This window comes from Musca domestica, unplaced genomic scaffold, assembly GCF_030504385.1.
Source record: "Musca domestica strain aabys unplaced genomic scaffold, Musca_domestica.polishedcontigs.V.1.1 8, whole genome shotgun sequence".
Taxonomy (NCBI): Eukaryota; Metazoa; Arthropoda; class Insecta; order Diptera; family Muscidae; genus Musca; species Musca domestica.
Genome location: NW_026712409.1, coordinates 14,840,205 through 14,865,159, shown reverse-complemented (window position 1 = coordinate 14,865,159; position 24,955 = coordinate 14,840,205). Strand labels below are relative to the sequence as shown.

General features: G+C 36.7%; 2 protein-coding genes across 2 annotated transcripts in view; both read left to right on the top strand.

Moving 5' to 3' along the window:
- The window catches only part of LOC101892653 (troponin C), a 519,923-nt gene that overhangs the window by 286,807 nt on the left and 208,161 nt on the right, over positions 1–24,955 (top strand). The window lies entirely within an intron of this gene.
- Positions 1–24,955, top strand: part of LOC101897782 (serine-rich adhesin for platelets) — a 169,530-nt gene that overhangs the window by 77,777 nt on the left and 66,798 nt on the right. The window contains exon 3 of the mRNA XM_059131002.1: positions 2,028–3,262. Coding sequence (XP_058986985.1) covers positions 2,283–3,262 — 980 coding nt within the window. The 5' untranslated portion in view covers positions 2,028–2,282. The remainder of the gene's footprint in view (positions 1–2,027; positions 3,263–24,955) is intronic.

The following is a 24,955-nucleotide window of genomic DNA, read 5'->3' as shown; positions in this document are numbered from 1 at the left end:
GACTTTTTTAATTCTTCCAAGTAAATTATTCCGCACATCTGGCATTGTTTCATTTTAAGCCAGCCATTGTTCAAATTTTCTGGTCGCGATAATGTGCTGTTGTTATGTCTGGTGTTATTGTCATTGTGACAATTATTGTTGTTGTGAAATACAATGGCTACTGTGTTGGCTTTTGAAACAACAACAATACCAACGTAAGCCAAAAATTAAACCACAAACCGAAAAATTTAATTTGTAATTGTTTTATGTTTTTGGGCACGGGAACAGGGGGCGGGGCAGGGCTTATAGTTAAAGTGGGGGCCTTGTTGTTTGAATGAAAAGCAGTGAGTCTGATTCGAGGGATATTTTTCATTTTCTTGAACCTCTAAAATATGGATTACAAAATTTTCCAACACCAACATGATTAATGGTAGGAAGTTTTCTAGGCTGCTGTTGCTGCTGCCTTATTAGCCGCTATTTTGTCTTACCATTCTTGGCCATTGGTAATGAGAGACTGCAGGCATTGCCGTAATAGGAGTCTTTGGCAAAAACAAGCTAATAAATCATTCGTTAAATATATATTTTTTTTTAATTTTGCGTTGGGGTAAAAACCGACCAATAAGAGAGGAGATTTTTACACCATGGGTTCCTTGGAAACTCAGAGGCATAGAATATATATTTTTTTAGTCCAAGCTCTGAGGTTCATAATCTGGTATAAGAAAATATATTCTTTTCGTCATTACTTTCTTTGTCTTTTTGCTTGACCACCATCCCCAGCAGATATTATGTAAATTACAAATAGACTTCATCACTTGTTATTGTTGTCGTATTTCCTTCTCTTTTCTTTGGCTTTTTTTATGACAAACCGTAATTTCTCAATCTCAACTGTTTCTTGTTGGCTTTCAGTTTTCACAACTTCCCCAAGTTATCGCCAGCCTCCTAATCAAGCAACATTGTTGGTGGACCGTTTGTAACAGATAAGCAATAATACGACTTTTTTATTTGTGGAAACAGAGAGGGAAAGCTCACTCCGCCACTAGCTTGTAATAAAGAAATAACAATTGCAGATATTTTTTCTTAAGTCCAGAGTATAGACAGAAATCTATATAATTTTTCCATAGAATTTTTTCCAATCCTCGTCCCACAAAGGAATATTTTTCTATAGACTGAAGATTTTTTTTCTATAGAAAAAAGTCTCCTCAGCCAACTGAGGAATTTTTTTCTATAGAAAAAAGTCTCCTCAGCCAACTGAGGAATTTTTTTCTATAGAAAAAGTCTCCTCAGCCAACTGAGGAATTTTTTTCTATAGAAAAAAGTCTCCTCAGCCAACTGAGGAATTTTTTTCTATAGAAAAAGTCTCCTCAGCCAACTGAGGAATTTTTTCCTATAGAAAAAACTTACCTCAAATAACTGAGGATTTTTTTTCTATAGAAAAAACTGTCCTCAGAGAACTGAGGAATTTTTTTCTATAGAAAAAACTCACCTCAGAGGAATGAGGAATTTTTTTCTATAGAAAAAACTTACCTCAGAGAACTGAGGAATTTTTTTCTATAGAAAAAACTTACCTCAGAGAACTGAGGAATTTTTTTCTATAGAAAAAACTTACCTCAGAGAACTGAGGAATTTTTTTCTATAGAAAAAACTTACCTCAGAGAACTGAGGAATTTTTTTCTATGGAAAAAACTTACCTCAGAGAACTGAGGAATTTTTTTCTATAGAAAAAACTTACCTCAGAGAACTGAGGAATTTTTCTCTATTTTTTTTCCTATAGAAAAAACTGTCCTCAGGGACCAGCGGAATTTTTTCCTATAGAAAAAACTGTCCTCAGGGACCTGCGGAATTTTTTTCTATAGAAAGACTGTCCTCAGGGACCAGTGGAATTTTTTTCTATAGAAAAAACAGTCCTCAGGGACCTGCGGAATTTTTTCCTATAGAAAAAACTGTCCTCAGGGACCTGAGGAATTTTGCTGTATTAAATAAAACCAACTAAAATCAACTAAAACTAGTTCGAACATTAAAAAAATGTTTCCCTTTCTTTATCTTTGCAGACCAAGTGAATCGAAACCGCGACCTCTTTAAGGACACTGATCAAGGAGTTGTAGAAAAACAATCGACAAAAGAAAATAGAGATCTTCCCATTTCATTGACATAACTTCAAGCACAACCAGACACCCCAATGCCGATGTCTTTCAATTTATAAAACGACATTATCACGCTTTACCTGTGGCGGTTCAATATCGTCATCACGATTTTTAAACACCTTAAAATACAATTTTACACCTTTAGCTGCCAAAGCTATCGTAATGCCCATTTATCACAAGGCCCCACCCACAGTTTCGGGCAGCCATGCAACCTCGGAAATCGATAATCACACCTCGGAGGCAGCCAAAGTTAAGAGGACCCGTGAGCAGGCCTATTTCAATTCATATGACTTCGATGCAATTGAGGTGCTGCCCTATGACGATGAGGATGAAGAGGATGGGGAGGGTAGGCATAAGGGGAACAGGGATGGAAGGGGTCACAACAAGTCAGCAATAACAACAACAAATAGTCAACAGCATCTAAAGTCTAAGCAGCAACAAAAACCACAACAGCAATTACATTCAAGTCAAACCAGACAGCATTTACCACCGTCATCCGCAGCACAGGCCAGCTTTGGTTATTCCAGCTCAAAACAGCCACATCCCCAACAGCATCCTCCTGCAGCTGTTCGGGGCAAAATCTCCTCCACTAGTGATAATTTCATAGTCGATAAGCATCCTCCTCATCTGAGCAGCCATGGCCAGGCCAAAATGCCCGGCAACAAACACACCAGCTCATATCTGCAACGTTTCGGGGTGGCCCTTTTCGGGGGCATAAATGTCAATCCCACCACCAACAACAACAATGCGAGTGGCCACAAAGGAGGCAGTAACCACAACTCTGCCTCTTCGTCACTGTCCACAACATCGACCTCTTCATCGTTTGCCGATGACGATGAGGATGACATTAAACACTTGAAAGTGTCATCATCGGGCATATCCTCATCGACATCGTCAGCATCATCAAAATCCAGGACCAAGGCTTCGTGTTGCTCCTCCTCCTCTGCTACGTCATCATCGGCAGCGGCCGCCGCAGAAACATCAATGGCTGTGGATAGCCTCGATCAAAATATTGCCAATGATACAACGGCAACAGCTGTTGACATCAACGCCAAGGAGGCTGCTGCTGCTGCCACACCTACAGCTGCCAGTTCGTCTGATGGAAATTTCCTATTGCCTCGTGTAATGCTTAAATATCAAAGGTAAGTTTAATTTGAAAAAAGCTTAAAAATACCAACAAAAACTCTCCAATCTCAAAGAAATATACTCAGGCCATCAAGGAGACGTTTTTTAAAGAAATTAAATGCCCAGGGAACAGTGGAGACTACAGAAAAAAATTTCGCAGTGAACTGATGAGACTTTTTTCTATAAAAAGTGACCGGTGGAGACTTTTTTGACCCGTGGAGACTTTTTTAATAGAAAACAAATTCCCCGGTGAACTTTGGAGACCTTTTTCCATAGAAAAAAATCCACAGTGTACTGCGGAGACTTTTTTCTATAGAAAAAAATTCCACAGTGTACTGTGGAGACTTTTTTCTATAGAAAAAAATTCCACAGTGTAATGTGGAGACTTTTTTCTATAGAAAAAAATTCCACAGAGTGCTGTGGAGACTTTTTTCTATAGAAAAAAATTCCACAGTGTACTGTGGAGACTTTTTTCTATAGAAAAAAATTCCACAGTGTACTGTGGAGACTTTTTTCTATAGAAAAAAATTCCCCAGTGAACTGTGGAGACTTTTTTCTACAGAAAAAAATTCCCAAGTGAACTGTGGAGACTTTTTTCTACAGAAAAAAATTCCACAGTGTACTGTGGAGACTTTTTTCTATAGAAAAAAATTCCCCAGTGAACTGTGGAGACTTTTTTCTACAGAAAAAAATTCCCCAGTGAACTGTGGAGACTTTTTTCTACAGAAAAAAATTCCCCAGTGAACTGTGGAGACTTTTTTCTACAGAAAAAAATTCCCCAGTGAACTGTGGAGACTTTTTTCTATAGAAAAAAATTACCCAGTGAACTGTAGAGACTTTTTTCTATAGAAAAAAATTCCCCAGTGAACTGTGGAGACTTTTTTCAATAGAAAAAAATTCCCCAGTGAACTGTGGAGACTTTTATCAATAGAAAAGAACTCCACAGTGAAACGTGGAGACGTTTTTCTATACAAAAAGACTCCACAGTGAAACGTGGAGACTTTTTTCTATAGAAAAAAATCCACAGTGAAACGTGGAGACTTTTTTCTAAAGAAAAAAACTCCAAAGTGAAACGTGGAGACTTTTTTCTATAGAAAAAAATTCTCCAGTGAACTGTGAAGACTTTTTCCTATAGAAAGCAGTTCCCCAGTGAACTGTGGAGACTTTTTTCGATAGAAAGAGGTTCCCCAGTGAACTGTGGAGGCTTTTTTCTATAGAAAGAAATCCCCCAGTGAACTGTGGAGACTTTTTTCGATAGAAAAAAGTTCCCCAGTGAACTGTGGAGACTTTTTTCTGTAGAAAAATCACCAATTTCTATAGACATATCTCTTCAAAATATTTCTGCGCTAACTCCTTTGATACATTTTTACTTGTCTGTAAAGGTCATTTAATAAATAAAAGACAGATAGATAATAAAATAAAAATCGCTGTTCCTGATAGCCCCGCTGTTGCTTTGACACAAAAACAGTAGCCAAATTACCGACTCATTCATAAAACTTGGCCATTTACACACACTCATTTATATAATTAAAGATTATTTTTATCTATGGATCCGATCATCATCAACGTGCATTGTCCGCATCTTTAACAATGGGAGAATCATCATCTTGAAAAGGGCATAATTTGCTCGATTCATTTCATTGGACAAAAGAGGGGTCTCCCGTGGGGAGATGTGCTTTGCTTTTGTGACACAGTCCATAAGTGTTGTGTTAAGTATCTGGTGGGTAATGGAGGTCAATGTTAGTGGAACTTGGCTCTGTGAACATTTCAACCTGCCCAGATTGTCTATGCCAGGGATGGAAATACAAAAACATATTTTTCTAATACAAATTTGAAAAAAATCTTTAGGTATTTAGATCTCAACTATTTTCATATAACAGGGCATTGAAGTTTTCCATAAAATATCGATTCTATGAGTAATACTATCCATCGCTGGTCACTATCATGTGTAATGATTAATATCATTACATGTTGTTTTTAAGCTAATTCCATTTTATTGCTGTAATGAAGTCCCACATCGCACACACACACTCACACAGAAGTGGCCACACCAACACATCGAAAAACTCTCAGATAATGAAGACTAAATGCTGGTACTTAAAACAAAAATTAAAAGTTTTTCCCACTTTGTGCGAAGGGATTCCAAGTTGTTGCTTTTGTTCGAACACAGCTTGAGGTGGAAAAGGGAGGTGCTGTGTGGGGTGCATGAGCAGAAAATGCAACATTTAAGTGCTGGGTTTTTTGGTGGCACTTGAACACCTCATCCACACGAAGACACACACACCGATTGGTGTTGCATTAATGGCAGTGTAATCTTAGAAGTCAAGTGCATTATATGGCAATTGTAGTTGTTGTTGTTGCTACAAATGAAGATCTCAAGTACTTTTTTGTCGGAGACAATCGAAGCACAATGTGAAACCCTTTGTAAGGGAATTACAACATCCATTAACCACTTAATTAGGGCAATAATTTTGGGTGGGAGACTATTTTTTGTGGAGGTGGTGGGAGTAAAGGCCATGCATTTAAAAGCCACAAAGCATAAAATAGCCACAAGAGAAAAAAATTTGAAGATCATTTTTTTATTTTATTTTTATTAAAAGAAAAAAGTTTTTGGTAGAGCGGATTTGCAGTTTCCGCTCAGATCTACTTAGAAATTTCCTCCAGAAGAAATAGTCTCCAAAGTCTCCCCAGACATTTTTTTCTAAAGAAAAATAGTCTCCCCCGGTCCGCGGACTTAACTTTTTTGCAACAAAAAATTTAAGCCAACTCAGATTTTTTCTATAGAAAAAAGCCCTCCCAGGCCACCGAAACTGTTACTACGTAACAAAGTATCCTTAGATATTTGTGAAAATTTATCTTTTTCTCAAAAAAAAATCTCCTTCAGCAAATTTTTTTTTTCTGTAGAAAAAGTTTCCTCTGCCGCTGGCCGAGCAAATGTTCTTCTATAGAAGCCGAGGGCTGAACAACTTTTTTCTATAGAAAAAAGTCTCCTTAGCCGTGGACCGAGCTACTTTTTTATACCCTTCACCTTGGAAAGTAATATACCCTAACTTATCCCCTAAATATTCGTCGTAGACCCCATAATGTATATATATATTCATAAATTCTAAATCGATTTAATGATGTCCGTCTGTCTTTCTGTCCGCCCCTCTGTTGAAATCATGATACAGGCCACATTATTTGACACAGAGCGTCAAAATTAAGCAGAATAATTTGTAAGGTTGTCTAGGATGGTATGAGATATATGGGTCCACGTTTTGGTATAGTCCCCATATAACGGTACCTTCCGATATTCGGTATTTTGATGATTTTTGCCACACTTTTTTCACGAATTTGTCTAAAAATTGGAATTTGTTGGTCATAATAGGTTCTTGCTCCGTATTTGTGGGTCATAATTGGTTCTAATGTTTCCATTTCCCTAAGGTAGACGGTATTAAAAGTTCGGACCGGCCGAACTTAATGTTTTTATACCCTCCACCATACTATGGAGGGTATATTAACTTTGTCATTCCGTTTGTAACTCCTCAAAATACTCATGTCAGACCCAACAAAGTATATATAAATTTTTGATCAGCGTAAAATTCTAAGTCGATTTAGCGATGTCCGACTGTCCGTCTGCCTGTCTGTTGTAATCACGCTATCTTTCGAACGAATTGAGATATTAGGCTAAAATTTTGCACAGGTGTTTATTTTTCCCGTAGGCAGGTTAAGTTCGTAAATGGGCCATGTAGGTGCACTTTTTCATATAGCCCCCCTATAACGGTACCTCCCGATATTCGGTATTGTGATGATTTTAGCGACATTATTCACCGGATTTGTTTTAAATTTGGTATTTGAAGTTCGTAATGAATACTACAGCATAAGGCAGAAATTTGTCGGTGCAGGACCACGTCTTCGAATAGCCATTCATATAACGGTACCTCCCGATACTCGGCATTTTGATGATTTTAGCGACATTATTCATCGGAATTGTTTCAAATTTGGTATTTGAGATTCGTAATGGATATTACAGCCTGTGACAGAAAATTGTCGGTGCAGGACCACGTCTTCGTATAGCCCCCATATAACGGTACCTCCCGATATTCGGTATTTTGATGATTTTAGCGTCATTATTCACCGGAATTGTTTCAACTTTGGTATTTGAAGTTCGAAATGGATACTACAGCCTATGACAGAAAATTATCTGGGCAGGTCCACGTCTTCGTATAGCCATTCTTATAACGGTACCTCCCGATACTCGGCATTTTGATGATTTTAGCGACATTATTCATCGGAATTGTTTCAAATTTGGTATTTGAGATTCGTAATGGATATTACAGCCTGTGACAGAAAATTGTCGGTGCAGGACCACGTCTTCGTATAGCCCCCATATAACGGTACCTCCCGATATTCGGTATTTTGATGATTTTAGCGTCATTATTCACCGGAATTGTTTCAAATTACGTATTTTGAGTTCGTAATGGGAACTACAGTCTGTGACAGAAAATTGCCTATGCAGGTTCAGGTCTTCGTATAGGCCCCATATATCAGTACCTCCCTATATTCGGTATTTTGACGATTTTAGGTACAATACCAACCGAAATTGTTTGAGATGTGGCATTTGAATTTCGTAATGGATGCTACAGCCTGTGACAGAAAATTGTCTATGCTGGTTCAGGTCTTCGCACAGCTCCAATTTAACGGCACCTCCTTATATACGATATTTTGATGATTTTAGCTACATTATTCACCATTTTTTTCAAGTTTCGAATTTGAATATGGCAATGGCTAATGGCAAACAATGCCTATGTAGGTCCACGTCGATAGACCCCAATATAACGGCTATATTCGGTATTTTTAAAATTTTTACAAAATTTTTTACGGATTTTTTTTTTTTTTTTTGAAGTTATCCAAATTCGTTCCAAATGGTGGAGGATTTTCAAAGTTCGACCCGGCCGAACTTAATATTTTTTACTTGTTTTTATACAAAAAAGTCTTCACAGCCCAATAAAGAGTTTTCAAGGATTGATTCCAGAGAAGGCTAGGAGTTGAACTTTTCCATTCCAAAACAAAAGTATTAGAGAATTATTGAGAAGCATAATTGTTGAATTATTGAAGCATAAAATTTATAAAAAAAAATCTGTTATTGTTTTATAATTTTAGTCCCATTAAGCACCACTAAATTGTGCCCTTCGTTCCCCTTTCTCGACTAACCCACGAGTAGTGCCTTCGTGACAAATGACAGTTTCGCAAAGTTAATGACAAAAATGTTTTTGTGTCAGAGCTTTAAAAGAGCTCTTAAAAATTACCTTCACCAGCTTCAGTGAAAAACCACGAAGCCTTTCATTATCAGGTATTTGTCACCGACAGAGGAGGTCAAACACTGGTGGCAGATAGCTGGTGATAATCGGAGCGGAAGGCAGCCACAAGTCAGGTGATTGGATGGATGGTTTCATTTATCTGCGGGAAGGACTTTCCGTCAACAACAATGTTGTTGGAGACTGTCAAATCTTTAAGACTCAACTACCGAACATTAATCTTAATTAAATGCGATTATGCCATAAGTCATCTGGGTTCCTTGTCTTTTTTTGGTGCGACAAACTTCCTTCCTTCCATCATTCGGTAACGTGATTGTGTGTTTGTGTACCACCGCGCTTTTTTTATGGAGTGCCAAAGTTGTCCACATTAAATGGCTGACATCGGTGATTTATGCTCTTAGTTAATTTTTGGTGAGAGATAAGGACATATATGCAAATAATAAAAACAAATCACATGGGTTAAGCTTTTTCGAAAAAAACCTCAGGTCACTGAGGAGATTTTTTTCTATAGAAAAAACGTTCCTCAGTTGGCAGAGGAGACTTTTTTCTATAGAAAAAACGTTCCTCAGTTGGCAGAGGAGATTTTTTTCTATAGAAAAAATTCCTCAGTTGGCAGAGGAGATTTTTTTCTATAGAAAAAAATTCCTCAGTTGGCTGAGGAGACTTTTTTCTACAGAGAAAAAAATTCCTCAGTTGGCTGAGGAGACTTTTTTCTACAGAGAAAAAAAATCCTCAGTTGGCTGAGGAGACTTTTTTCTACAGAGAAAAAAATTCCTCAGTTGGCTGAGGAGACTTTTTTCTATAGAAAAAAATTCCTCAGTTGGCTGAGGAGACTCAACTAGTTCAGGAGACTTTTTTCTATAGAAAAAAATTCCTCAGTTGTCTGAGGAGACTTTTTTCTATAGAAAAAAATTCCTCAGTTGTCTGAGGAGACTTTTTTTCTATAGAAAAAAATTCCTCAGTTGGCTGAGGAGACTTTTTTCTATAGAAAAAAATTCCTCAGTTGGCTGAGGAGACTTTTTTCTATAGAAAAAAATTCCTCAGTTGGCTGAGGAGACTTTTTTCTATAGAAAAAAATTCCTCAGTTGGCTGAGGAGACTTTTTTCTATAGAAAAAAATTCCTCAGTTGGCTGAGGAGAGATTTTTCTATAGAAAAAAATTCCTCAGTTGGCTGAGGAGACTTTTTTCTATAGAAAAAAATTCCTCAGTTGGCTGAGGAGACTTTTTTCTATAGAAAAAAATTCCTCAGTTGGCTGAGGAGACTCAACTAGTTCAGGAGACTTTTTTCTATAGAAAAAAATTCCTCAGTTGTCTGAGGAGACTTTTTTCTATAGAAAAAAATTCCTCAGTTGGCTGAGGAGACTTTTTTCTATAGAAAAAATTCCTCAGTTGGCTGAGGAGACTTTTTTCTATAGAAAAAAATTCCTCAGTTGGCTGAGGAGACTTTTTTCTATAGAAAAAAATTCCTCAGTTGGCTGAGGAGACTTTTTTCTATAGAAAAAAATTCCTCAGTTGGCTGAGGAGACTTTTTTCTATAGAAAAAAATTCCTCAGTTGGCTGAGGAGACTTTTTTCTATAGAAAAAAATTCCTCAGTTGGCTGAGGAGACTTTTTTCTATAGAAAAAAATTCCTCAGTTGGCTGAGGAGACTCAACTAGTTCAGGAGACTTTTTTCTATAGAAAAAATTCCTCAGTTGTCTGAGGAGACTTTTTTTCTATAGAAAAAAATTCCTCAGTTGGCTGAGGAGACTTTTTTCTATAGAAAAAAATTCCTCAGTTGGCTGAGGAGACTTTTTTCTATAGAAAAAAATTCCTCAGTTGGCTGAGGAGAGATTTTTCTATAGAAAAAAATTCCTCAGTTGGCTGAGGAGACTTTTTTCTATAGAAAAAAATTCCTCAGTTGGCTGAGGAGACTTTTTTCTATAGAAAAAAATTCCTCAGTTGGCTGAGGAGACTCAACTAGTTCAGGAGACTTTTTTCTATAGAAAAAAATTCCTCAGTTGTCTGAGGAGACTTTTTTTCTATAGAAAAAAATTCCTCAGTTGGCTGAGGAGACTTTTTTCTATAGAAAAAAATTCCTCAGTTGGCTGAGGAGACTTTTTTCTATAGAAAAAAATTCCTCAGTTGGCTGAGGAGACTTTTTTCTATAGAAAAAAATTCCTCAGTTGGCTGAGGAGACTTTTTTCTATAGAAAAAAATTCCTCAGTTGGCTGAGGAGACTTTTTTCTATAGAAAAAAATTCCTCAGTTGGCTGAGGAGAGATTTTTCTATAGAAAAAAATTCCTCAGTTGGCTGAGGAGACTTTTTTCTATAGAAAAAAATTCCTCAGTTGGCTGAGGAGACTTTTTTCTATAGAAAAAAATTCCTCAGTTGGCTGAGGAGACTCAACTAGTTCAGGAGACTTTTTTCTATAGAAAAAAATTCCTCAGTTGTCTGAGGAGACTTTTTTTCTATAGAAAAAAATTCCTCAGTTGGCTGAGGAGACTTTTTTCTATAGAAAAAAATTCCTCAGTTGGCTGAGGAGACTTTTTTCTATAGAAAAAAATTCCTCAGTTGGCTGAGGAGACTTTTTTCTATAGAAAAAAATTCCTCAGTTGGCTGAGGAGACTTTTTTCTATAGAAAAAAATTCCTCAGTTGGCTGAGGAGAGATTTTTCTATAGAAAAAAATTCCTCAGTTGGCTGAGGAGACTTTTTTCTATAGAAAAAAATTCCTCAGTTGGCTGAGGAGACTTTTTTCTATAGAAAAAAATTCCTCAGTTGGCTGAGGAGACTTTTTTCTATAGAAAAAAATTCCTCAGTTGGCTGAGGAGACTTTTTTCTATAGAAAAAAATTCCTCAGTTGGCTGAGGAGACCTTTTTCTATTGAAAAAAATTCCTCAGTTGGCTGAGGAGACCTTTTTCTATTGAAAAAAATTTCTCAGTTCGCTGAGGAGACTTTTTTCCATAGAAAGAGATTCCTTAGATCCCTGAGGAGACTTTTTTCTATAGAAAAAGATTCCTCAGATCCCTGAGGAGACTTTTTTCTATAGAAAAAAATTCTATAGAAAACATCATCATTATTCAGGGAGTTTGTTTTTTAAGAAATCTCCAAATAAACGCTAATTCCATTTTTGTGGCAATAACCACATAGATGCGCACAAAGATTAAATCTAATTGGCCAACATGTTGGCTTAAAGGTCTTTGTCATCGTTATGATCAGTAGCCGAAGTGGCAGCAGAAGCAACAACAGATACAACATCATCGTTGTCATTGTTGACAGCTACAACAGATCGACCTCTAATCTGGACAGCAACTTACAAATGTCTGTTGTAGATGTTGTTGCACGATAGACAGATAGATAGCTACTTAAGAATTCATGTTCGGTGGTTGGCTAATGCCACATCAAGACCAAGACTTGGTAATATCATCATCGGCAGTGGCAGCCACGATTTATGTCAATAACATCCAAGCGGTGTCAGGCCAAGAAAGAAACGAACGAAACAAAACAAAAATCATGGTAAAATAATCCGTTTGTCATGCAAAGATGGCTTCGTTTGGATGTCATTGGGCGGTTGGACACACACACGCGCACATGCACAAAACTTAATGAAGAGGTAATCACAGGGTGAGTAGCCGCCACCAACCTGTGGATTATGTGGCCTTACATATTTCCGCAGGATATATGCATAGATTAGCCGGCTTGAATGGAAATCACTGGACATTGAATAAATCTTGAGTTCAACATTGACCGACCGACAAGACCGATGATTATTCGGTGGCATGCATGAATGGCCAGAACCACTGGCAACCAGCCAGCCAGGTAGCCTGCAATTCGTGCCAGTGTCACCTAGCCGCCGAAAAGAAAACGTTATTAACGAAACATTAACGAATGCATTGTTGTTATTGGCAAGCCAGCTAGCTAGCGGCCTGGCAGATGGCTAAATAAATAAATATGCTCATGATATTTCAACCTCAGTTTTTTGGCAAAGTTCAAGTTTTCATGAGCAATATTTCTTGCTGTCGATTTCGATGATGTTGCAATATCTCTCCCCGCCAGCCAAAGCTCAAAATAATTGAAGACATCGGCATGGTGGACAACCAGCCGCAACAATGATGACGACAAAGCCAACAGCATAAGCAACAACAAAAGCCAATTTACGACTTTGTTAGGCAGGCGCCTGTCGCCAACCTTCACCTCTTTATTGGCTCACTCGCATGTTCGTAAATAACGACGTCATACATGTATCGTCTCAACAACTTTGCCCGAGAATACCCATCGCTGTATAAGTTTTTTTGTAGGAGAAAAAAAAAACCAAGCAACATATCTCATAAATATGAAGTGCATGCACAGCATGGAACTGTGAAAAATATGTAAATTATTTGAAGAAGTTTTTTTAATAGAAAAAACTGTCCGTAGGGACCTGAGGAATTTTTTTCTATAGAAAAAACTGTCCTCAGGGACCTGAGGAATTTTTTCTATGGAAAAAACTGTCCTCAGGGACCTGAGGAATTTTTTTCTATAGAAAAAACTGTCCTCAGGGACCTGAGGAATTTTTTTCTATAGAAAAAACTGTCCTCAGGGACCTGAGGAATTTTTTTCTATAGAAAAAACTGTCTTCAGGGACCTGAGGAGTTTTTTTCTATAGAAAAAACTGTCCTCAGGGACCTGAGGAGTTTTTTTTCTATAGAAAAAACTGTCCTCAGGGACCTGAGGAGTTTTTTTCTATTGAAAAAACTGTCCTCAGGGACCTGAGGAGTTTTTTTCTATAGAAAAAACTGTCCTCAGCGACCTGAGGAATTTTTTTCTATAGAAAAAACTGTGCTCAGGGACCTGAGGAGTTTTTTTCTATAGAAAAAACTGTCCTCAGGGACCTGAGGAATTTTTTCTATAGAAAAAAACTGTCCTCAGGGACCTGAGGAATTTTTTCCATAGAAAAAATTGTCCTCAGGGACCTGAGGAATTTTTTTTGTCTATAGAAAAAACTGTCCTTAGGGACCTGAGGAATTTTTTTCTATAGAAAAAACTGTCCGTAGGGACCTGAGGAATTTTTTTCTATAGAAAAAACTGTCCTCAGGGACCTGAGGAATTTTTTTCTATAGAAAAAACTGTCCTCAGGGACCTGAGGAATTTTTTTCTATAGAAAAAACTGTCCTCAGGGACCTGAGGAGTTTTTTTCTATAGAAAAAACTGTCCTCAGGGACCTGAGGAGTTTTTTTCTATAGAAAAAACTGTCCTCAGGGACCTGAGGAGTTTTTTTCTATAGAAAAAACTGTCCTCAGGGACCTGAGGAGTTTTTTTCTATAGAAAAAACTGTCCTCAGCGACCTGAGGAATTTTTTTCTATAGAAAAAACTGTGCTCAGGGACCTGAGGAGTTTTTTTCTATAGAAAAAACTGTCCTCAGGGACCTGAGGAATTTTTTTTTGTCTATAGAAAAAACTGTCCTTAGGGACCTGAGGATTTTTTTTTCTATAGAAAAAACTGTCCGTAGGGACCTGAGGAATTTTTTTCTATAGAAAAAACTGTCCTCAGGGACCTGAGGAATTTTTTTCTATGGAAAAAACTGTCCTCAGGGACCTGAGGAATTTTTTTCTATAGAAAAAACTGTCCTCAGGGACCTGAGGAATTTTTTTTTTCGGTAGAAAAAACTGTCCTCAGGGACCTGAGGAGTTTTTTTCTATAGAAAAAACTGTCCTAAGGGACCTGAGGAGTTTTTTTCTATAGAAAAAACTGTCCTCTGGGACCTGAGGAGTTTTTTCTATAGAAAAAACTGTCCTCAGGGACCTGAGGAGTTTTTTTCTATAGAAAAAACTGTCCTCAGCGACCTGAGGAATTTTTTTCTATAGAAAAAACTGTGCTCAGGGACCTGAGGAGTTTTTTTCTATAGAAAAAACTGTCCTCAGGGACCTGAGGAGTTTTTTTCTATAGAAAAAACTGTCCTCAGGGACCTGAGGAGTTTTTTTCTATAGAAAAAACTGTCCTCAGGGACCTGAGGAGTTTTTTTCTATAGAAAAAACTGTCCTCAGGGACCTGAGGAGTTTTTTTCTATAGAAAAAACTGTCCTCAGGAACCTGAGGAATTTTTTTCTATAGAAAAAAACTGTCCTCAGGGACCTGAGGAATTTTTTTCTATAGAAAAAAAACTGTCCTCAGGGACCTGAGGAATTTTTTCCATAGAAAAAATTGTCCTCAGGGACCTGAGGAATTTTTTTTGTCTATAGAAAAAACTGTCCTTAGGGACCTGAGGAATTTTTTTCTATAGAAAAAGCTGTCCTCAGGGACCTGAGGAGTTTTTTTCTATAGAAAAAACTGTCCTCAGGGACCTGAGGAGTTTTTTTCTATAGAAAAAACTGTCCTCAGGGACCTGAGGAGTTTTTTTCTATAGAAAAAACTGTCCTCAGGGACCTGAGGAGTTTTTTTCTATAGAAAAAACTGTCCTCAGGGACCTGAGGAGTTTTTTTCTATAGAAAAAACTGTCCTCAGGGACCTGAGGAGTTTTTTTCTATAGAAAAAACTGTCCTCAGCGACCTGAGGAATTTTTTTCTATAGAAAAAACTGTGCTCAGGGACCTGAGGAATTTTTTTCTATAGAAAAAACTGTGCTCAGGGACCTGAGGAGTTTTTTCTATAGAAAAAACTGTCCTCAGGGACCTGAGGAATTTTTTTCTATAGAAAAAAACTGTCCTCAGGGACCTGAGGAATTTTTTTCTATAGAAAAAAAACTGTCCTCAGGGACCTGAGGAATTTTTTTATGAAAAGATTTTTTCTTTAACGATTTTTCTGCATTTGTTTTATTTTTTCTTAAATTGTTATTTGTTTAATGCTCTTCCGCCATAGCCAAACCGATGTTACAATTTTATTGCAACATCAGCGAAAAAAAAAACTCCACCACCATTAATTTCCAGAAAACCTTTAATCTTTACTGGCCTTAAAGGCCCTACTCGAAACAAAAACGTTTATTGGTCATAACTTTTATTATGGCCAACACCAATGGCCAGGCGAACAACGCCAAGGTTACAGCCATTCAATCTGAAGCCCAAATTATTAGGATTTCGCAACGGCCAGTGCAACGGTAGCTGAGTACCGAATTTAATTTTAATTAAATTAATTTTATTGTTTAAACAAGAAAATTAGAAAATCGAATCATAAACCATGGTTAACCAAGCTAACCAACCGACCAGCCAGCCAGCCAGCCGGCCAACCATCCACCCATCTGCAGAGGCCCAAGTGTCAGCGCCATGAAAATCTCCAACGTCAGCTGCAATCGCCGCCATTCACTTATCCAGCTAAGCCAAGGTGTACATTAGTGGCGTTGAAGTGTCTGCACGAGCGTCGACCATTCTTAGGGTTTGACCATTCACCATTTGTTTGTTTGGCGTTTTTGGTTTTTTTCCGGAGGGAGGAGGAGGGGGAGACACTTCGTTCGTGAGCTGGCCAAAAGCTGTAAACCAAAGTAATGTTGTAATTTTAGCCGAAAACGTATAGAAAATTTATAGCTGGCTGTTGACTTTGTTGAGTGGTTGGCCCCACCTCCCTCCAACCTTAATATACGAGCTATTGTTGCTGTTGTTCTTGTTAATAATTTTGGAAGACGAAAAAATTGAACATAATCAGCACTTTTGCCATTAGTCGGGGTTGCTGTTGTTGTTCAATAACAACAGTTCAGTGCACAAAATGAAAAAGTGATTATTGCTTAAATCGAAGATGGGAAGAGACGCTGATGAAAGAAGTCTCCTCAGACTACTGAGGAATTTTTTTCTATAGAAAAAAGTCTCCTCAGACTACTGAGGAATTTTTTTCTATAGAAAAAAGTCTCCTCAGCCTACTGAGGAAATTTTTTTCTATAGAAAAAAGTCTCCTCAGCCTACTGAGGAAATTTTTTTCTATAGAAAAAAGTCTTCTCAGCCTACTGAGGAATTTTTTTTCTATAGAAAAAAGTCTCCTCAGCCTACTGAGGAAATTTTTTTCTATAGAAAAAAGTCTCCTCAGCCTACTGAGGAAATTTTTTTCTATAGAAAAAAGTCTCCTCAGCCTACTGAGGAAATTTTTTTCTATAGAAAAAAGTCTCCTCAGCCTACTGAGGAAATTTTTTCTATAGAAAAAAGTCTCCTCAGCCTACTGAGGAAATTTTTTTCTATAGAAAAAAGTCTCCTCAGCCTACTGAGGAAATATTTTTCTATAGAAAAAAGTCTCCTCAGCCTACTGAGGAAATTTTATTCTATAGAAAAAAGTCTCCTCAGCCTACTGAGGAAATTTTTTTTTCTATAGAAAAAAGTCTCCTCTGCCTACTGAGGAAATTTTTTTCTATAGTGAGCTGAAAAAAAAGTTTCCTCAGCCTACTGAGGAAATTTTTTTCTATAGAAAAAAGTCTCCTCAGCATACTGAGGAAATTTTTTTCTATAGAAAAAAGTCTCCTCAGCCTACTGAGGAATTTTTTTCTATAGAAAAAAGTCTCCTCAGCCTACTGAGGAATTTTTTTCTATAGAAAAAAGTCTCCTCAGCCTCCTGTGGAATTTTTTTTTCTATAGAAAAAAGTCTCCTCAGCCTACTGAGGAAATTTTTTTCTATAGAAAAAAGTCTCCTCAGCCTACAGAGGAAATTTTTTTCTATAGAAAAAAGTGAACTCAGCCTACTGAGGAATTTTTTTTCTATAGAAAAAAGTCTCCTCAGCCTACTGAGGAAATTTTTTTTTCTGTAGAAAAAAGTCTCCTCAGCCTACTGAGGAAATTTTTTTCTATAGTGAGCTGAGAAAAAAGTCTCCTCAGCCTACTGAGGAAATTTTTTCTATAGAAAAAAGTCTCCTCAGCATACTGAGGAAATTTTTTTCTATAGAAAAAAGTCTCCTCAACCTATTGAGGAAATTTTTTTCTATAGTGAGCTGAGAAAAAAGTCTCCTCAGCCTACTGAGGAAATTTTTTTCTATAGAAAAAAGTCTCCTCAGCATACTGAGGAAATTTTTTTCTATAGAAAAAAGTCTCCTCAGCCTACTGAGGAATTTTTTTCTATAGAAAAAAGTCTCCTCAGCCTACTGAGGAATTTTTTTCTATAGAAAAAAGTCTCCTCAGCCTACTGAGGAATTTTTTTCTATAGAAAAAAGTCTCCTCAGCCTCCTGAGGAATTTTTTTTTCTATAGAAAAAAGTCTCCTCAGCCTACTGAGGAAATTTTTTTCTATAGAAAAAAGTCTCCTCAGCCTACAGAGGAAATTTTTTTCTATAGAAAAAAGTCTCCTCTGCCTACTGAGGAAATTTTTTTCTATAGAAAAAAGTCTCAGCATACTGAGGAAATTTTTTTCTATAGAAAAAAGTCTCTGCATACTGAGGAAATTTTTTCTATAGAAAAAGTCTCCTCAGCATACTGAGGAAATTTTTTTCTATAGAAAAAAGTCTCCTCAGCATACTGAGGAAATTTTTTCTATAGAAAAAGTCTCCTCAGCCTACTGAGGAAATTTTTTTCTATAGAAAAAAGTCTCCTCAGCCTACTGAGGAAATTTTTTCTGTAGAAAAAAGTCTCAGCATATTGAGGAAATTTTTTTCTATAGAAAAAAGTCTCCTCAGCATACTGAGGAAATTTTTTTCTATAGAAAAAAGTCTCCTCAGCATACTGAGGAAATTTTTTTCTATAGAAAAAAGTCTCCTCAGCATACTGAGGAAATTTTTTTCTATAGAAAAAAGTCTCCTCAGCCTACTGAGGAAATTTTTTTTCTATAGAAAAAAGTCTCCTCCGCCTACTGAGGAAATTTTTTTCTATAGAAAAAAGTCTCCTCAGCCTACTGAGGAAATTTTTTTCTATAGAAAAAAGTCTCCTCAGCCTATTGAGGAAATTTTTTTCTATAGATAAAAGTCTCCTCAGCATACTGAGGAAATTTTTTTCTATAGAAAAAAGTCTCCTCATCATACTGAGGAAATTTTTTTCTATAGAAAAAAGTCTCCTCAGCCTACTGAGGAAATTTTTTCTATAGAAAAAAGTCTCAGCATACTGAGGAAATTTTTTTCTATAGAAAAAAGTCTCCTCAGCATACTGAGGAAATTTTTTTCTGTAGAAAAAAGTCTCCTCAGCATACTGAGGAAATTTTTTTCTATAGAAAAAAGTCTCCTCAGCCTACTGAGGAAATTTTTTCTATGGAAAAAAGTCTCCTCAGCCTACTGAGGAAATTTTTTTCTATAGAAAAAAGTCTCCTCAGCCTAGTGAGGAAATTTTTTTCTATAGGAAAAAGTCTCCTCAGCCTACTGAGGAAATTTTTTTCTATAGAAAAAAGTCTCCTCTGCCTACTGAGGAAATTTTTTTCTATAGAAAGAAGTCTCCTCTGCCTACTGAGGAAATTTTTTTCTATAGAAAAAAGCCTCCTCAGCCTACTGAGGAAATTTTTTTCTATAGTGAGCTGAGAAAAAAGTCTCCTCAGCCTACTGAGGAAATTTTTTTCTATAGAATAAAGTCTCCTCAGCCTATTGAGGAAATTTTTTTCTATAGAAAAAAGTCTCCTCAGCCTACTGAGGAAATTTTTTTCTATAGAAAAAAGTCTCCTCAGCCTACTGAGGAAATTTTTTTCTATAGAAAAAAGTCTCCTCAGCCTATTGAGGAAATTTTTTTCTATAGAAAAAAGTCTCCTCAGCCTTCTGAGGAAATTTTTTTCTATAGAAAAAAGTCTCCTCAGCCTTCTGAGGAAATTTTTTTCTATAGAAAAAAGTCTCCTCAGCCTACTGAGGATTTTTTTTCTATAGAAAAAAGTCTCCTTAGCCTACTGAGGATTTTTTTCTATAGAAAAAATCTTCTCAGCCTATTGAGGATTTTTTTTCTATAGAAAAAAGTCTCCTCGGCCTACTGAGGAATTTTTTTCTACAGAAAAAAGTCTCCTCAGCCAACTGAGGAATTTTTTTCTATAGAAAAAAGGTATCCTCAGCCAACTGAGGAATTTTTTTCTATAGAAAAAAGTCTCCTCAGCCAACTGAGCAATTTTTTTCTATAGAAAAAAGTCTCCTCAGCCAACTGAGGAATTTTTTTCTATAGAAAAAAGTCTCCTCAGCCAATTGAGGAATTTTTTTCTATAGAAAAAAGTCTCCTCAGCCAACTGAGGAATTTTTTTCTATAGAAAAAAGTCTCCTCAGCCAACTGAGGAATTTTTTTCTATAGAAAAAAGTCTCCTCAGCCAACTGAGGAATTTTTTTCTATAGAAAAAAGTCTCCTCAGCCAACTGAGGATTTTTTTCTATAGAAAAAAGTCTCCTCAGCCAACTGAGGAATTTTTTTCTATAGAAAAAAGTCTCCTCAGCCAACTGAGGAATTTTTTTCTATAGAAAAAAGTCTCCTCAGCCAACTGAGGAATTTTTTTCTATAGAAAAAAGTCTCCACAGCCTATTGAGGAATTTTTTTCTATAGAAAAAAGTTTCCTCAGCCAACTCAGGAATTTTTTTCTATAGAAAAAAGTCGACTCTGTCTACTGAGGAATTTTTTCTATGGAAAAAAATCTGCTCAGCAAGACTGAGTAATTTTTTTCCTATGGAAAAAAATCTCCTCAGCCAGGCTGAGTAAATTTTTTCCTATGGAAAAAAATCTCCTCAGCCAGGCTGAGTAAATTTTTTCCTATGGAAAAAAATCTCCTCAGCCAGGCTGAGTAAATTTTTTCCTATGGAAAAAAATCTCCTCAGCCAGGCTGAGTAAATTTTTTCCTATGGAAAAAAATCTCCTCAGCCAGGCTGAGTAAATTTTTTCCTATGGAAAAAAATCTCCTCAGCCAGGCTGAGTAAATTTTTTCCTATGGAAAAAAATCTCCTCAGCCAGGCTGAGTAAATTTTTTCCTATGGAAAAAATGAGTAAATGAGGCTGAGTAAATTTTTTCCTATGGAAAAAAATCTCCTCAGCCAGGCTGAGGAATTTTTTTCTATAGAAAAACTCTCTTCAGCCTACTGAGGAATTTTTTGCTGTAGAAAAACTCTTCGAGGAATTTATTCCTTTAAGTCTTCTCAGCCTATTTAGGAGTTTTTTGTTACATAAAAAATTATGATTTTTGACTATAGAAAAAGTCTCCACCAACGGAGAGTTTTTTATTTTTTTCTCATAGAAAAAATCTCTTCTGCATACCGAGGTTTTTTTTCTATTTCATATTTAAAAATTTCCAATTTCTAAACCAATTGATGACCCTCAAACCATTTGTGATGGTTATTTCTAAATCAGAATATCCAAAATTCTCACAATCGAAATGAAAAGCAATGGTTTTCAGCATCAATCGAAAAACTATTGGCTTTTAAAATTTTGAAAAAAATGAAAACCATCAACAAAACCAATCTGACATCCGTAACAAATCCATTCGACGGTTGAAATCAAATTGGCCAGACTGCCTCCCTGCCTCCACCATATCTCTACGCCACACACACACGCACGTATATGCATGCAACCCTGATGATGATGATGGCGCTGTAGTGGTCGGGTTAAATGAAATGCAAAATCTTCAAATATTGTCGAAAAATGGATGTTTTAAACAAAATATTTAGCCCCCCGAGGATGGTGGTAGTTTTCCATGCCACGACTCAAACATCCGCCGCATCTATTTTTGTGACCACAAAGCTTTTAAGCTGCAAATTGCGGGTCGTTTTTATTTTTCATTTAATGGTATTTTTTTCAGTTTTGGTATTTTTGGATTTCGTGACATTCAAAATGCGCTGCATGTCAGCTGGAAGGTCATCTAAAACTCCGGCATCATGACCAGCATGGAGCTGAATTTGAAATGCTTTGGCAGATGGGTTTTCATATTTGTGAGAAAGATTAGGAAGACATGTATGAATAGGAAAAAAATATTCATTTTTTCTTTAAAAAAAATGGCGAAGACTTTTTTATAGAAAACAAAATCCTCAAAGAGGACGACTTGCCATAGAAAAAATGTATTCTGCCTGGCTGAGGGGAAAAGTCCTCTGTAGGCTGAAGAGACTTTTTTTTTAGAAAAATTTCTCAGGAAGTTGAGAAGACATTTTTCCATAGAAAAAAAATCTCAGTAAATACAGGGTGAGATAAAAAAAACTTCAACAAAGTCACACGTCATAATTTTTACACTTTTTTTTCAATTTTATTGAATGAAAGCAAAAAAATTCGGAAATGGCATCAAATTTTAGAATAAGTTTAGATTTGTTCGAATTGGTCACCTTTGGCACGGATTATGGCCTTCAAACGGCCAATATTGCTCTGCGGTATTTTGGCCCATACCCGGCGAAGCGCTTGCTTGAAGTGATCGACACTTTGGCATTTTTTTAGTGCCATCCTTGCTCCAGACACAATGGTCCAACGGATTGGTATTCGGAGATTTTGGTGGCTATTGTGCGCTGGAAATGTAGCGAGGAACCTCTTTCTGTTACCATTCTTGGTCAACACGTGCTGAGTGTGATGGGGCGTCCTGGGGAGACCTGTTGGAATGTCCAAGGTCTGCTGCCAAAATGTTTGTGTGCCCAAGGCTTAGTGCACCCTCCAGAATATTTTCGCGATAATATTCGGCATTTATTCTGATGCCACGGTTTGCCACGATTAATACGAGCGGAGAACGATCATCGGCAGTTATGGCGGCCCACACCATCACCATGGCCTGTGCTTGAGGTTTCAGTTCTGGTGGCCAAAAGAAGGTGCACATTTTCAGCTGACCTCTTTGGCAAGTAACTACGATTATTTTGTTTGTTTACAACTGCTGGACAACGAATGTTTTCTCATCGGAGAAAACCAAATTCGGCAGTTCACCACTTTCGGCCAAGCAAAGCAACTCTTTAGCTCTTTTGAGTCTACTTTCTTTCTGTTGCGGTGTAACTTCTTGTACTTTTTGGAATTTCCATGGCCTTACCCCGAGCTCATTTTTCAATATTTGCGAATGGAATATTGCGATATATTCAGCTCACGAGCCATTTTTCGGCCACTGCGCCGTGGGTTTCGATCAAGTTGCTTTTCGAACCATTTCTGCTGATGTTGTTGTTTTCTTCCGTCCACTTCCTTGACGTCGGTCTACGCTACAAGCGTTCCTGAGGAGGGTTTTTTCTATAGAAAAAAATTCCTCAGGCTACTGAGGAGAGTTTTTTTCTATAAAAAAAAATTACTCAGGTCCCTGAGGTTAATTTTTTCTATAGAAAAAAAATCCTCAGTTTCCTGAGGAGAGTTTTTTTCTGTAGAAAAAAATCCTCAGTTTCCTGAGGAGAGTTTTTTTCTGTAGAAAAAAATCCTCAGGTTCCTGAGGAGAGTTTTTTCTATAGAAAAAAATTCCTCAGGCTACTGAGGAGAGTTTTTTTCTATAAAAAAAAATTACTCAGGTCCCTGAGGTTAATTTTTTCTATAGAAAAAAAATCCTCAGGTTCCTGAGGAGAGTTTTTTCTATAGAAAAAAATTCCTCAGGCTACTGAGGAGAGTTTTTTCTATAGAAAAAAAATCCTCAGGTTCCTGAGGAGAGTTTTTTCTATAGAAAAAAATCCTCAGGTTCCTGAGGAGAGTTTTTTCTATAGAAAAAATCCTCTGGTTCCTGAGGAGAGTTTTTTCTATAGAAAAAAAATCCTCAGTTTCCTGAGCTGTCGGACGAGTGGCTTAGAAGTGACAGCAGTCTGAAGTTAGTTGTTTTTTCTTTATCGCACCCTGTATGTCTTAAAATTTGTTTAAAATGTGTATTTGATATATTCTCGATTCTTCAATGCCAGGCCGGGCATTGCAAATGGTGTGGCTGGAATGCCAAGCTATTTCACATTTTTCTGACGGTCTGGAAATTTTTGAAGTTTTGTTTGCATATTTTTCGAATGAAGACTCCAAAATTGAGCGATGGCTTGATATTAGCATTCTTAGTAAATCAGAACTATTGTCGTCGGGGGTGCAGCACTGTCTTAGTTTTGGATGGATTTTTTGAATCACAAAAACATATTTTTTGGATTAGCCATTGTTTTTTGGAAATTTGCTCTGTTTTTATTTTTTGCACCAACCTCCCCTAACTTTGTTTTCAAGTTCATGGCTAAACAGCGTAAAATGGAGGTAATGCATTTCAAACAAAACTTGGAAAAAAATCACGTCTCAAACTAAAATTTTACATTATCTGATTAGTATTCCGCAGAGCAACAACCCAACGAGGGTCGAATGACAGTTGTTTCATGTGTGGCATTCCTCAAATTTATTGGAGTGAATTGTCTTCAATGGTTTGGGGGCCAGACGACAGATGGCAGGTGTTGGTGACAAGCAAAAGGTCATCGCTGTGAATTCGATTGCAAATTAAGTTCGATTTACCGTTATGTTAATAGGTCTTTTTTTGTTATTATGGCTAACGGTAAACAAGCAATGGCTGCAGAAATATTGCCAATGGTTTTCAGTTCAATTTTGACCTTCTTCGTTAAAGGTTTAGAATCAGGTGTGGGAGAATTGGAAAAATTACGCAAATTTTGGACAAATATAGTTCAGGTAACAAAATATACAATAATTCTATTAAAGGCCTAGAAATGTTACGGAAAGAAATACAATCCATGGTGACAGTTTTTTCCAAAGAAAAACAAACGTTAGGGATAATTAGATCACTTAAAAACACTCCTCAGGTTTCAGAGGATTTTTTTTCTCTGAGGAGAGTTTTTCTATACAAAATAAGTCCTCGGATCTCTGAGGTTAGTTTTTCTATAGTCTCCTCAGGTCTCTGAGGTTAGTTTTTTCTATACAAAAAAGTCCCCTCAGGTCTCTGAGGTATGTTTTTTCTATACAAAAAAAGTCCCCTCAGGTCTATGAGGTTAGTTTTTTCTATACAAAAAAAGTCCCCTCAGGTCCCTGAGGTTAATTTTTTCTATAGAAAAAAATCTCCTCAGGTCCCTGAGGTTAATTTTTTCTATAGAAAAAAATCTCCTCAGGTCCCTGAGGTTAATTTTTTCTATAGAAAAAAAATCTCCTCAGGTCCCTGAGGTTAATTTTTTCTATAGAAAAAAATCTCCTCAGGTCCCTGAGGTTAATTTTTTCTATAGAAAAAAATCTCCTCAGGTCCCTGAGTTTAATTTTTTCTATAGAAAAAAATCTCCTCAGGTCCCTGAGGTTAATTTTTTCTATAGAAAAAAATCTCCTCAGGTCCCTGAGGTTAATTTTTTCTATAGAAAAAAATCTCCTCAGGTCCCTGAGGTTAATTTTTTCTATAGAAAAAAATCTCCTCAGGTCCCTGAGGTTAATTTTTTCTATAGAAAAAAATCTCCTCAGGTCCCTGAGGTTAATTTTTCTATAGAAAAAAATCTCCTCAGGTCCCTGAGGTTAATTTTTTCTATAGAAAAAAATCTCCTCAGGTCCCTGAGGTTAATTTTTTCTATAGAAAAAATCTCCTCAGGTCCCTGAGGTTAATTTTTTCTATAGAAAAAAATCTCCTCAGGTCCCTGAGGTTAATTTTTTCTATAGAAAAAAATCTCCTCAGGTCCCTGAGGTTAATTTTTTCTATAGAAAAAAATCTCCTCAGGTCCCTGAGGTTAATTTTTT